Source organism: Vitis vinifera, chromosome 5, assembly GCF_030704535.1.
Source record: "Vitis vinifera cultivar Pinot Noir 40024 chromosome 5, ASM3070453v1".
NCBI lineage: Eukaryota > Viridiplantae > Streptophyta > Magnoliopsida > Vitales > Vitaceae > Vitis > Vitis vinifera.
The window spans coordinates 5,495,773-5,510,054 of NC_081809.1; the positions used below are offsets into that span (position 1 = coordinate 5,495,773).

The 14,282-nt window shown below is 34.7% G+C and overlaps 2 protein-coding genes across 2 annotated transcripts; one reads left to right on the plus strand and one right to left on the minus strand.

Moving 5' to 3' along the window:
* Positions 1–8,228: 8,228 nt before the first annotated feature.
* LOC100261298 (pentatricopeptide repeat-containing protein At4g14850) lies at positions 8,229–11,183 on the minus strand. The gene is made up of 2 exons (XM_002282586.4): positions 9,436–11,183; positions 8,229–8,812 (listed from the first exon to the last, which is right to left on the minus strand). Exons 1-2 carry the CDS (start codon positions 11,022–11,024, stop codon positions 8,347–8,349), a joined length of 2,055 nt encoding a protein of 684 aa, XP_002282622.1. The 5' UTR covers positions 11,025–11,183; the 3' UTR covers positions 8,229–8,346.
* A 1,145-nt stretch (positions 11,184–12,328) lies between these two features.
* On the plus strand, positions 12,329–13,250 carry LOC100854248 (uncharacterized). The gene is made up of 3 exons (XM_003631920.4): positions 12,329–12,639; positions 12,725–12,816; positions 13,128–13,250. Exons 1-3 carry the CDS (start codon positions 12,447–12,449, stop codon positions 13,179–13,181), a joined length of 339 nt encoding a protein of 112 aa, XP_003631968.1. The 5' UTR covers positions 12,329–12,446; the 3' UTR covers positions 13,182–13,250.
* Positions 13,251–14,282: the final 1,032 nt, after the last annotated feature.

A 14,282-nucleotide genomic window follows, 5' to 3' on the forward strand; every position in this document is an offset into this window, starting at 1 on the left:
ATAGAATATTTTTGGAATCAAAATTTATTTGAAACCTTGTAACCTTCCTAAACATTTAAAAAAAAAAAAAAAAACAAATAATACTTTATTTTTTATATACTTTTTATATTTGTTCAACTATATTTTAAAAAAATCGAAAATAATTCATAAAAACATATGTTTTCATGATGAATTCTTAAAAACTGTTTTTACATCGAAAATAAAAATTTGTCAAATGTGTTTTGAGTATCAAAAGCAATTCTTAAACACTTAAACAAGTTATGTTTCTTAAGAATTAGAAACTCTTTTTAAAACAGCCTTTAAACTCATTCTTGGTAGAATTAAGAATAAGATCTTTGCCAAATTTGAATTTATAAAATAATAAAGAGAAATTATGTTTGCGTCCAACTAAATCAAATAAGAATATCCACAATGAAATAATATAAACTCACCTTGAGAAATGTGGGTTTCGTACCCTGTTGTCGTTTGCGTCCATTGTCGTTTGCTTCCAAGACTCAGCCACCTAGATGGGAGCTTAAAGTCAAAAGAATAGTCCATTTAGACCCAATATGGTAAAAGGATGGTCCCAAACGGTTGAACACTAAGAGTGACGCCTAAGTTGCCTTCGGGCATTGATTGAACGACAAACAATACCCATGATTAATGTAGCCATTACGGGATAAAACGCCAGTAGTTAAGGTTGATTAAGGCAAGACAACCATTATAGACTATCAATCATTGCTACAATTAACATGCAACCAATCCGGTCAAATTCAGATTGTTGTTCAAGTTAGTGAAGTTAGTTCAATTAAGACACCATTAAACGTCTAAATGGACATTACATGTGAGTGAGAATAAATAGTTACTCATAACCACATGAAAGGTATGCTACATTCTTTCCAAAAAAACACATTTTTTTACTCAAGTCAATTCTCTGACTTAATCTTCAGAGAGGTGTGCTTGGATTCCTATCCAGACATTCCTTTATGCGGGACAAAACAAAGGTGGCCCTCTTGGATTCTATCCAGAAGGACTATCATTAGCCGAGCACCAACAAGAAATACACATTTATCTATCTCTTCATTGTTCGGTATAGTTAGGTCGAATATTTGTAAAATGTCTTGTCTTTTAGGTTGGACCCCATTTTTGTGTTTAATTTGTTAGCCTAAGAGTTCTCTTAATCACATTTTGATGATAACAAATAATGGTTAAGTTGTTAATTGGTTTGAATTATAAAGAATTTCTAGTGTTAGTTCGGAAATTCATCAAAAAACCTAATGAATGCAAGATCAAGGCAATTGAAAGACATTTAATAATAGGAAATATATGTAAGACGAATGCATGGGTGGACTTAGGATTTTCATATCTTTTCACGCATCTTTAAAAACTTGGTTTATGCATTAAAGTTACATTTCCATCTAAACCCGAGTTTTATCAAATGAACCTTAGACAAATCGTTTCAAAATTGATATATTAATTTACCTAAAAACCTTGTCTAAATGTTAGAAAAGAAAATAACAAAAAAATATAGGTTTTTGGGCCAAAATTGGTGAACTACTCAAGGCACTGGCCAATCGGCTCAACCAACTAAGGTATAGGTCGACCGGTTACACTTTCCTGGTCGAGGTCCGGTCGAAAGATGCAAAAATTCTATCTCTATTCCAATAGTCTTACATTCCCGATCGGAGGATATGTCTTCCCAGTCGAGGTCCGGTCAAGGCCTAACGGTCACCTGCCATGCATTTATTGCTTAACGGCTAGTCAATCGGTTGACCTCTAACTTGACTGGTCGAGGCTACTTTTGGCATTTTTGGCTCATAATGGTAGAAACTTATAAATTGAGAGCTTCACTTCATTTATAAGTAAGAGAACACCTATATTTATTTGTTTGCCTACTTGTTCTTGCCTTAAAAGCTCTCATTCTTTCCTGGGTGCATTAAATCTCCATTTGTATATTCATTAGTACACCATTGTGATTCATCTTAGCATTTAAGTTGTATTTGAGCCCTTGTTTAGGTTGAGAGATTTAAGCTTATTATTTGAGTATTAAAAGTTTTAAGTGAGGAAAGACTTAAAGGGATTGTATAAGAGTCCATTGGAGTTGAAATCTAAGTGTAAAAGTGTTGGAAGCTTAGTTGAAATTTCAAGTATAGTAGAACCCTCACTCAGTTAAGAGCTTGAGGAGAGTGAACATAGGCAAGAGGCGTCGAACCACTATAAAATTTGAGTTTGCTTTTTTTAACCTTATCTATTTAGTTTTATGCTTCCTTTGTTTGAATTTGTTGTGTTTGAAAAAGATTTTTTTAAAACTCAATTCACCCTTGCTCTTGGGTATTTTCTCTATTAAGATTAACCTTTATTTTCTCATAATCTTTCGTGTTTGGATCCATTTTTAATAAACCTGAATATTTACATAACATTTGTCTTTGTAGGTTCAAACACCAATAGGTTTTTTTTTTTTCTCATTTTTCACGCCACTTCTAAATTTTTTTTCTAAATTCTTTCGCACTTCAACTATTTTTCAATAATTTAAAACTTAAATAATGACCTAATAAATATATAAAAAAAAAAATTGTCACAAAAATTGTTCTAAAATGACTTTTGTTTTTTCTTTTGTATAAAATCATATTTTTCTATTTTTTTTTAATTAGAGAAATCAACTTCAAATTAAGCTACACTTTGTATTAAATTTATTAATGAATTTAATAATTTTTAAATCCATGTAAAATAAAAAGTATTAATAATTATTAATTTTCAATTATTATTATTATTATTATTATTTATAACAAAATAAATCAATTATACTTTTACAAGATGTCAATATCCATATTTTTTAATATTTATAAAAATATAATTTATTATTTTATTATAATATTAGTATTTATATTTTATTAAAAGCTATTTATTTTAAATTTATTTGTAATTAAAATTTTGTTTTTATTTTTAATAATATTTTAATTAAATTTAGTTCATATTATATAAATTGAATTTACAATTTTTAATAAAAATAAAATAAAATAATTATTTTTAAAACAAGTTATTCATACAAGTTTTTATCAAAATTCCTCCTCTTAAGGATTAATTGAAATCTCATTTCCATCAAAATTAATTTTCATTTCATTTCCATTATCAATTAAGTAATTCAAACATGGAATGGATGAGATGTCAATTCTAAATCTTCATTGCAACATGTTGAATTGTACAGTTGTTACAACCTAATTAATAAATCAATGTGTATATATTTAGTTAGGAAAATAATCCCTTAGATTTGTATTATCCCTTCAATACGGGATTATAGGTTTGACTTTTTTAAATTAGTTTTTTCCAAGTATATATATTGTTGTGTACTAATTATTTTGTTTGGGTTCTCGTTCTATATAGCCTTCATTGCTACATTGTGTCAGCCTTCATAGCCGCGCAGTGTCAATTTGATCGCAACCCTCATTGTTGCATTCTCTTCTTCAAACCCATTTCCAGGGTTATTTTTTTCTCTAGCCTTTCTCTTCCTTATGTTTCTGCCCTCTATTACTATGTCCACATTTGAAATCACACCTTCAAAAATCTCTGTTCACTCAGACGAGGTTAACTCAAATGAAATGACAGGAGATCTACAAAATGTTAGAGCCAATTACAAGCTAAATGAGAAAAATTATCTCAAGTGGTCTCAATTTATTAAAACATATCTAAAGGGCAAAGGGAGACTCAACCATATTCTCGAGACATGACCAAAAAAAGGAGACCCAACATTTGAAGAGTGGGATAAAGATGATTCCATGATCATGTCATGGTTGTGGGACTCAATGGATCCTGCAATTAGTGATACTTGTATGTTTTTTACTACAGAAAAGGAGATTTGGAACTCTATTTGTCGAACCTACTCAAAAGCTTATGATGCAGCCCAAGTATATGAAATTAAGTTGAAGACAAGTGCCACCAAATAGGGGAGTAGAATAGTGATAGAGTATGCCAATTCGTTGAAGAATTTGTGGCATGAATTTGATCACTATTAGGTATTTGAGATGAAGTGTTCAAAAGACACTGCTATCTTGAAGAACTCCATTGAGAAAGACCGAGTTTATGATTTCTTGGCTGGACTCAACCCTGAATTTGATCAAGTTAGGGTTCAGATACTTGGCAGGGAGGAGACACATTCACTGGAGGAGACAATCTCTCTAATTAGGGCAGAAGAAAGCCAAAGGGGTATAATGCTTGAACCTCAAACTTTAGAAGCTTCAGCCTTAGTGACTAAAAATTAACAAACCTAGACACAAGAAAAGGGAAAACAGACCTGTTAAAAGTCTCGGGGAGAGACAACAAGGATAATTTGTGGTGCACCTACTGTAAAAACTGAGGCATACCAAGGAGCATTGCTAGAAATTGATTGGTTAACCATCAACATCAAGCCGAGAATGGGGACATCGAGAAGGCCAGTAGAAATCTCAAGCTCATCTAATAGAACAAACCAATCAAAGTGAGGGACAGGAGAAAGAAGGCCTTAATAGTGAAGAGATTGAAAGGCTTAGAGGCTTGTTAGGATCTCCTGAGAAGCCTTCTGATGCATGTTCATTGGCGCTCTCAGGTAAGTCTTCATTCATGTCTCAAAAAAGTGTTTGGCCAACTATTGGGTAATTGACTCAGAAGCCACCGATCACATGACTCACACTTCATAATATTTCAGCAATTATACTCCATGTTCTAGTAGTAGGAAAATTATTGTAGCAGATGGTTCTCTTACTACAGTTGCAGGACTAAGAGATATCTATGTGACATTTACTCTTGTTCTTAAAAGCGTCCTTCATGTACCAAAATTGTCAGCAAATCCTATTTGGATTCAAAAAATCATGGAAGACCTAAAATGTAATGCAATTTTTCATCCTTCTTATTGTGTTTTTCAGGACCAAGGTTCGTGGAGGAAGATTGGACTTGCTAAGGAAATGAATGGGCTTTACTATCTTGAAACATCGGGTTCTTCAATAAAGTCATGAATAATTTGTCTTTTATAATTTCTTAGTTATTCAAATAGAGATGCCATTTGGCTTCATCATTTTATCATGTTTCCTTTTTTGTTTAAAGGATTGGATATGACAAAATTTCATTGTGATATTTGCGAACTTACAAAGTGTGCACATGTATCCTTTTCTATTAGCAATAAAAGTAGTTCTCATCCTTTTGAATTGATTCATAGTGACATTTTGGGACCATTCACAATTCCAAATATTTCCGGGTCTCATTGGTTTATTTCTCTAATTGATGATTGTACCAGGGTAACTTGGATATTCTTAATCAAACAAAAATCTGATGTAAGTAGTGTTGTCTCTAACTTTCATTCCATGATTCAAAACCAATTTGGGGTAAAAATTAAAATATTTAGGTCTGACAATGCAAGGCATTACTTCAACCAAATTTTGACATCTTACTTCCAAAAAGAAGACATTATTCATGAATCATCCTGTGTAAACACACCACAACAAAACAGGGTCGCTAAAAGGAAAAATAGTCATCTACTATACACTACTCGAGCATTGTTATTTCAGGGGGATGTTCCTAAATCTTATTGGGGAGAGGTTGTTCTTATTGCCACTTACATGATCAATAGACTACCCTCACAAATATTAGATTTCAAGACTCCCCTGGAAATCCTTGCGAAATTCTATCCACATGTCAGAACATCAAGCAACATCATACCCAGAGTATTTGGTTGTACTTCTTTTGTCCAGGTTCATAGTCAAAATAGATAGACCCCAAAGCAATCAAATGTGTGTTTCTTGGCTATTCATCTACACAAGAAGGGTATACGTGTTATCATCCCTTCTCTAGAAAATTTTATATATCTACCGATGTCACATTTTCTGAAAACAAACCATACTTCACACAATCTTATCTTCAAGGGGAGACTTCATTCATGAAAGAAAAAGATTGTGGTGATCTCAATTCCTTTAAGCCTCTTATCCTACCCTCAATTTCATCTCCTTCTACTCAAAAATAGAATGTTCCAACCTTCATTGAGTCTATCTGAGTACTTGAATCTATGCTAGCTCTAGAACATGTGTCAACACCAATAGTTACTCCAACTTTTATCCGTACTTATGACTCTATGCTATTTTCCCAGGTGTACTCAAGAAAAACAACTATTCCAGACCTGACACAAGCTCAAAATGACATCCCAAGCCCTACTAATGAAGACATGGTAATTTCTAATCCATCTTTGCATATACAATCTATTGAAACACTAAATAGGGATTTATATATTTCTATTGCTCTTCGAAAAGGTACCAGAGAATGCACAAAGTGACCTTTATATATGATATCCCATTATGTGTCACTCAAATGTTTGTCTCCACAACATAGAAATTTTATTGTGAGTCTAAACACTATTTTTGTTCCAAACACTTTACATGAGGCATTATCACAAAGAGAGTGGAGGAATGATATGAGAGAGGAAATGGATGCAATGGAAAATAATAAAACATAGGAGATTGTGGATAAGCCAAAAGGGAAGAACTTAGTGGGTTGCAAATGGGTTTTCACTTTGAAATGCATGGTTGATGGTTCTCTTGAAATATATAAAGCAAGATTTGTTGCTAAGAGATACACTCATACATATGGAGTTAATTATCAGGAGACATTTGCTCATTTGGAAAAAATGAGCACTATGAGAATCTTGTTATTTCTCGTAGCTCATTTTAATTGGCAACTTCAACAATATGATGTGAAGAATGCTTTCTTGCACGACAACCTAGAATAAGAAATTTATATGCGCATTCCACCAGGATTTGAAAGAAATGAAACAATTAATAAGGTGTGTAGATTGAGAAAGGCCCTATACGGGTTGAAACAATGGCCCAAAGCTTGGTTTGGGAGATTTGCTAGAGTGATGAAAACAACAGGGTATAGACAAAGCCAAGGAGATCATACTCTTTTCATCAAACATTCGGCCACAGGGAGAATGGCAACCCTCCTAGTATATGTTGATGATATTATTGTTGTGGAAAATGACGAGAAGGAGAAACAAGATCTATAACAACGTTTGATCAAAAAATTTGAAATTAAGGAACTTGAAATATTGAAATATTTCCTTGGAATTGAAGTCTCATACTCAAGACATGGAATTTTTATCTCACAACAAAAGTATGTGACAAATCTCTTGAAAGAAATAGGAAAACTTGGTTGTAAACCGACAACTACACCAATTGAGCCAAACTAGAAATTAGGGGAAGCAAAAGAAGAACCAGTTGTTGATAAAGAAATGTATTAGAGATTGATAGGAAAACTCATTTATCTTGTTCATACATGGCCAAATATAGCATACCCAATAAGCATGATTGGTTAGTTCATGCATGATCTGAGGGAGACACATCTTCAAGCTGCCTATTATGTGTTACACTACCTAAAAGATAGTCTAGGAAAGGGTGTTCTATTCAAAAGGAATAATGAACTCACTCTAGAAGCCTACACAGATGTAGATTATGTCGGTTCATCAGTGGATAGGAGATCAACGTTTGGATATTGCACGTTTCTTGGTGGAAATTTGATAACATGGAGAAGTAAAAAAGCAGAATGTGGTGGCAAGGTCTAGTATTGAATCAGAGTTTAGGGCAATGACCCAAGGAGTGTGTGAATTATTGTGGTTGAAGATCATCCTAGATGATTTGAGAATCAAGTGGGAAGGTCCTATGAAGTTGTACTGTGATATAAGTTAGCAATAAACATTGCTCATAATCTAGTACAACACAAAATGACGAAGCATATCGAGATTGACAAACACTTTATCAAGGAAAAGCTTGAAGGAGGTTTGACCAGTATGCCTTATGTGCCCTCAGGGAGTCAACTAGCAGATGTTCTAACCAAAGGACTCAATGGTGCTACTTTTGATGGAATTATTTCCAAACCAGGAATGGAAAACATCTATTCTCTAACTTGAAGGGGAGTGTTGAATTGTACAATTGTTATAATCTAATTGACAAATCAATGTGTATATATTTAGTTAGGGAAACAATCCATTCAATCATGGGATTTATAGGTTTGACTTTTCTAAATTAGTTTTTTCCTGGAATAGTTGTGTACCAATTATTTTGTTCAATGAGAAATCATCATTCTCTTATTTTTCTTGTCACAACATATAGCCAAAAGGATTTAGAAATATTTCAAATGTATAATGCCTGATTGTGATGTCCAGCCTACTGGCATTTGTGGGAATAGAAATTGAATCTGAAGCTGCAAATATTATCAGTCAACAATGAAGAACACACTTTCCGGGCTAATTCGATATAAATGTGTATTCCTCCATAAATTTATCTTCAAAAAACAACACTATTTTTTGTTGGAAAGCTCTCCAATTCGTGAAGAACTGTAAAAAATTTCAGTTCATCACCAATAATCCCTACAAGAGCACTGATTATCCCTGAAGCGATGGAATAGATTATTATCTCTCACAATAATTTCTCTACCAACAATGCCGGAAATGAACTTAATGGCACTATGACAATCTCCACAAATTCTAAGATTTTTGGTGATCCTTATGGGTACTCCAGCAGGAATAGAGATGAGGCCAAAAGCAAGGGCAATCTTTTCACTGTGGTACCAAACTTCCATCGCTTTCTCTTCTTCTTCTAGATCAAACAGAGCAAAACTGGTATCGGGTATATAGCCAGCTGCCTCCATTTCCCCCCTCAGCTTTGCCAGCATTGCCTGAATCTCTGAGTTTCTCTCATGGGAAGTATCCTTTGCTTGGAAGACATGGACTGCATTCCCTGCAGTGATCCAACTGCATCCTGCACCCTTTTTGATCCCGACATCCTTCATCTCCTTTCTCACAAGTGTGGCTTCTTCCCACCTGCATTTATTTCCTAGAACAATTAGTTAACAAGAAAAAATACAGCCGCCTCTTTTTTCAGATGAGCAAGAGGCAAAATGAAAATTAATTAAAAGAATACCTAAAGGCCACAACCCAGGCACATGGGATTTATGTGGAACTTTTACTAAACCAAGCATTTAAAATTAGAAAAACAGATTCCATCAGAACATAACCATTCTTTCTCTTTTTCCTTTTCTTTATTTATTTCTTTTTGTTGAACAGTAGCATCCATGCTTGTACTTGTGAAGTTGATGTGCTGCATATGAATAGAACAGGGACTCTTCCAGTAAGGCCTAAAATCATGACTTATTTGGTGAACAAACCTAGATGGGTGATGAAATCAGCAATACCCCTTCTGGGCTCACTGAATTCATAATGAATTAACTATTGTGCAGCACATGCCTCCCAAGTTCCTAGATTAACGCTATGGTTGTGCAGGATGATGCTGGATCATGATTATTTGTAGAAATTTAAAAGAGAACCATCTTCTGTTCTAGAGCAGAATATCAAAGGAATTTCATGTAGGTGTAAATGAAACTGAGACCTCGAGAAAGTTACTTTGAAAAGATTCGTGAAGCATTGTTTTCAAATAATGCTAATACCTGCCAGCAGCTGCAAACATATTTGAAAGCAGAACATGGTTGCCAGAGTCTAGTGGGTCTAGTTCAAATAAGTTATCAGCGGCAACCTTTCCCAATTCTGACTTCCCAAACATTTTAGAAGCTCCTAAAAGAGCCCCCCAAACTGAAACTGTTGGTCGAATTGGCATTTTCTTTATAAACTGATAGGCTTGCTCTACCATTCCTGCTCTCCCAAGCAGGTCCACAACACATGCATAATGCTCTGCTCCTGGTTCAATTCCGTATCTTCCTCTCATTGACTCAAAAATTTCCATGCCCACATTCACTGACCCAGCCCTGCTGCATGCTGATAAAACACACACAAATGTAACATAATTAGGTGCAACCCTGTGACTGCCACATGTCATTTCGTCGAACAATGTGACAGCCATGTCAGCTTGCCCTTGGTGTGCGTACCCACCTATCATTGCATTCCAAGTAACTAAATTCCTCTCAGGCATCTCATCAAATGCCCTCTCAGCATCCTCAATGCTTCCACATTTTCCATACATATCAACAAGTGCGCTGCCCACAAAAATATTGCCCACAACACAAGCCTTCACAGCAAGCGTATGAACTGACTTTCCCACTTCAAGCACTGAAAGGCCAGCACAAGCACTAAGAACACTTGAAACCATGAAATCTGTTGGCTCAATGCCTTCTTTCCTAGCCCTCAAGAAGACCAAACAGGCCTTCTCTTCCTCATCATTTTGCACATATGATACTATCATTGAGCACCAAGAAACATCATTTGGCTTAGAAATGCCACTGAATATAATTTCCGAGCATCCAACCTGATGACACTTCCCATAAAAATCAATGAGTCCATTAGCCACCGAGACATCCGCCTCAAATCCACTTTGAAGCACAAACCCATGTAACTGACGCCCAAGCCTCAAATACGAGGCTCCAGCACACGCATTGAGAAAAGCGCAAAACGTTATCAAGTTGGGTTCCCAACCCTCGTGCCGAAACTCAATGAATGCAGTAAGCGCATCGTCATACCGGCCCTCGAGCACTGAATTAGATAAATACGCGTTCCACGTCGCAATATTTCTTTCAGGCATTTCATCGAACATCTTCCTAGCCTCCTCTGTGAGGCCCGCTTTGGAGTACATATCAAAAGCACTACATCCAACAAAAACATCGCTAATCTGACCGGCCTTGACCGCCAATGCATGGACCTGTTTCCCGACGAGAGGAGAGCGAAGCGAGCCGGAAGCCTTGAAGGCACAGGGGAAGGTGAAGTCATTGGGTTGGATGGAGTCACGGCGCATGTTAGAGAAGTGAAAGAGGGCAGAGGTGAAACGACCGTTTTGGACGGAGCCGGCGATGAGAGCGGTCCAGGTGACAACGGAGCGGTTGGGGGTGAGTGAGAGGAGGAGTTGGGCTGAGTTGGGACGGTCGAGTTTGGAATACATGTTGACAAGGTGATTGTAAATGAAAGAAGGGAGGGGGTTGTCGAGGGTCTTGATGATCTGAGCATGGGCAGCTCTGCCTAAGCGGGAGCATTGAGTTGACACGGCCGATTCCACTAGGGAGGCGAGCGAGTTGGGGCTGAGAAAAGGCATTGACGGTGATCAAAGTCTTCATTGATCTTGGCGAGGGGGTTGCAGCATGAAGAAGAGGAACATTGACATATGCACGAAATCTTCCTCCCCGATTTTCAGACAACGATAAGCATAACCCGCCTCCGCAATGTCGTTTGAAAAACCACAGGGTTTAATTAGGGGGGGTTTATTGCTTAATGATTTAAATTGAGTTTTAAGAAAAATTATTTTAATTTCCTTAAAAAACTTTTTATTCTAAGTTAAAAATTATTTTTAAAAATCAAATTAAAATATTTATATTTATTAATTTTAACTAATATCTAGCTTCACTAATTTAAAATAAATATTTATTTTTATTAATGTTAAGGAATAAATTTAGTTGTTATAAGATTATATTTAAAGTATTGAAGATAGATTAAATAATGGTAAATGTAGAATAATGATTGTAAAAATATTTTCACTAGTAAGGTGTTTGGTAAAATTTAATATTTTTACTTAATGACTTTAAGTTAAATTATTTTTAAAATATTAATTTTAAATATTAAAATTGTTTGGTAAAATTAATTTAAAATCTATTCTAAATTATTAAATTTATGTATTTATTTTTATAATTTTAATTAATATTTATTTTTTTCAATCTTAATGAATAAATTTATTTGTTAAACATTTGTATTTAAAGCATTATAAATATATTAGATAATCGCAAAACATTTATAATAAAAAATAATCATGAACATGGAGTTATAGTTGTAAAATATACTCTCACTTGATGCAGATAAATGAGTTAATGAAAATTTGAGATTAAGAATAAATTAATTATTTTAATTTTAAATAAAAAATTATTTTTAACATATAATATTAAGTTATTTTGTCCAACATATTTAATTTTAATTACTAATTTAATTATTTATTTATATTTTTATTTATTATAATTATTTTAATATAAATTATATATTTATCATATCACCAATTTTAATTAACATGATTCAATTTTGAAAGCATTGGATGTATTATAGAAGTTAGAGATGGGAAGAAAGGCAAAAACAAATGCCGTTTTTTTTACTTTAATATGATTTCCATAACCAGATAAGGCGGGAAACTCAACTCTTTCTCAAAAACGGTGAAACCGTAATTTTATTGTGAGTTGCAAAGTCTGAAACTCTTCGTTTTAATAAACGGAGAAAAAGAAACGACATCGTTTCAACTGGTTTCGTAATTCCAACCGAGAATAGTACTGGTTATTATTGCGGCACGCGTGGGCTTGTCCGAGGGGTTCTGGTCCGACCATCCATTTTGGGGCTTCTTCCTTTTCCACAAAATGCTGAGTTGTGTTTCTCTGCCATTTCTCCCTGTGTTTCTCTGCGGCTCTCTCAGAGAAGGTTGAATCGCTCTGAGGGAGGACAGCAAACCAAGAGAAGAGTCTGCAGCAGAAGAATTTTTCAAATGGAATCCACCAACAGAAACGGTGTCGTTGCATCCACTCAAGGTGGTCGTCTGCAGGATGGAATCTCACGGCATTTGTCTCAATGGAACGGCCTTCAAATGGCCGTCCAAAACCAGTGGGGCGGCCGAGATTCTCATCAGAAGTCTCTTCAACTAGCCGCAGATATCTTCTCTTGGTTCTCAGAGTCCAAAGGTTGCCTCCATTATTCATTCATGTCCTTCTGCATACATTTGGCTTGAAGCTTTTAATCTTTTTTTTTTCCCCTTTTTTTTCACAGCACCACTTTGCGTGGAAGATTTAGAAAATTTGCTCCACGAAAGCATGTTGCTTTCTTTCAACACGGAGATAGAGGATGGCAGCATCGAACAGGTATGAGCATGCCCTTCTATTAATCTTGATTTCCACACTTATGGCGTCCCATGGAAAGGCAAGGTTTATAGGGAGTTTGGAAGCCATTGAACATGACCCTAAATGCACCATTAAAGTTTCTTTCTAGAGTACCAACTCCATTAAGTGGAACACAAATCCCTTTTCCTAGTTTCCACTTTCCTTAGGTTTTCAATTCTGTTGTTTCTTTTTACTTCATTTTTTTTTTCCTGAAGTATGTGGCCAGTATGGGAAGATAGGGTGCTATTTAATGTCATGATCATTCTCTTTGAACTTCTTATAACTATAAGTAGGTAGCAGAAGAATTGATGATTATGCATGAAGACTGCCAGCAAGGAAACCACTGATCACAGTAAGGAAATCTAAAGTTCATCCAACTTTTCCGGCAAAGGCTTATATATCCTCAGTGCAGACAGGTAACTAAAGTTACAGATTTAGCCTGAAAATCTTAAGACTTTTCATATTAGCCTGAAAATCTAAATGAATGACGATTTCAAACTGTTTGTCTACTTGGCAAAGCTCCTTCTCCTTTCTTGGGGCTTTGGACTAGTTTGTGAAACAGTGTACTACTCTAAAAACATGAGACAGGAGAAGTGATTGTGGCAAAAACCATCAGTTTTTTCGGGACGATTGCCCTCAAATTTAGGATGAAATCCTTGTGGAGTTGAAAATCTTACACTGAAAGCAGTAAAAAGATGAATGCATTAAACAAATGATTTATACTTCTTGAGGTCCGCTAAATCATTTTGTTTGGGTTACAACAAAAATGCTTAGACTATTCGAAGTGTTTTCAATTAAAATATTTTTCCTAAATATATTTTTCGGGGAATCATACTTTCTAAAATTTTATCAAACATATAACTTTTCTAAAAAATATTTTTTATATTAGAAATGTTTTCTAAAAACATTGGAGATAGCATGATCTTGGAAAATAAAGTTTTTCTCCTATACATTCATCTGAATAAGATGTACTGAACAAAGATTAAAAACAAAATTGAGTTGATTGACGTTATACATCTTTATCTAGCTTCCAGATATGAGAGTAAAAATGAGAACGAGATGGAGATGGAAGACCTAACCATTCCCTATTGCAATCATACATGGCAGTCAACATGGAGTCCTTGCGGCATGAACACAAATCAAGTGGATTACCAGAAGCTAACCCCAATAAATATTGCAAGCTGAAGATGGGACTTAGAGTCCGTTTGGTAATGATTTTAGGAGGAAACTCTTATAACTTCATTAACAATTAAATTTTTTTATCATATAAGTATTTGAAATGTTAAAAAAGGGTTTTAAAATCACTATCAAACATAGTCTTATACTACTTGTTTCCACCATTCTAGATAGTGACAAAAGAATGGGGTCAAATTGCTGAAAACTTGTAATATGTGTTGATGTCTAATTTTCCAAGGTGTATGACTTGGTCAAATTGTTGAAGACTTGTA

Coding starts and splice junctions, on each gene's coding strand:
- LOC100261298 (XM_002282586.4), bottom strand. CDS start 11,024: ATGCCTTTTCTCAGCCCCAACTCGCTCGCCTCCCTAGTGGAATCGGCC. Junction 8,813..9,435: donor ATGTTTGCAGCTGCTGGCAG/GTATTAGCATTA, acceptor AAATAAATGCAG/GTGGGAAGAAGCCACACTTG.
- LOC100854248 (XM_003631920.4), top strand. CDS start 12,447: ATGGAATCCACCAACAGAAACGGTGTCGTTGCATCCACTCAAGGTGGT. Junction 12,640..12,724: donor TTGGTTCTCAGAGTCCAAAG/GTTGCCTCCATT, acceptor TTTTTTTCACAG/CACCACTTTGCGTGGAAGAT. Junction 12,817..13,127: donor AGGATGGCAGCATCGAACAG/GTATGAGCATGC, acceptor AACTATAAGTAG/GTAGCAGAAGAATTGATGAT.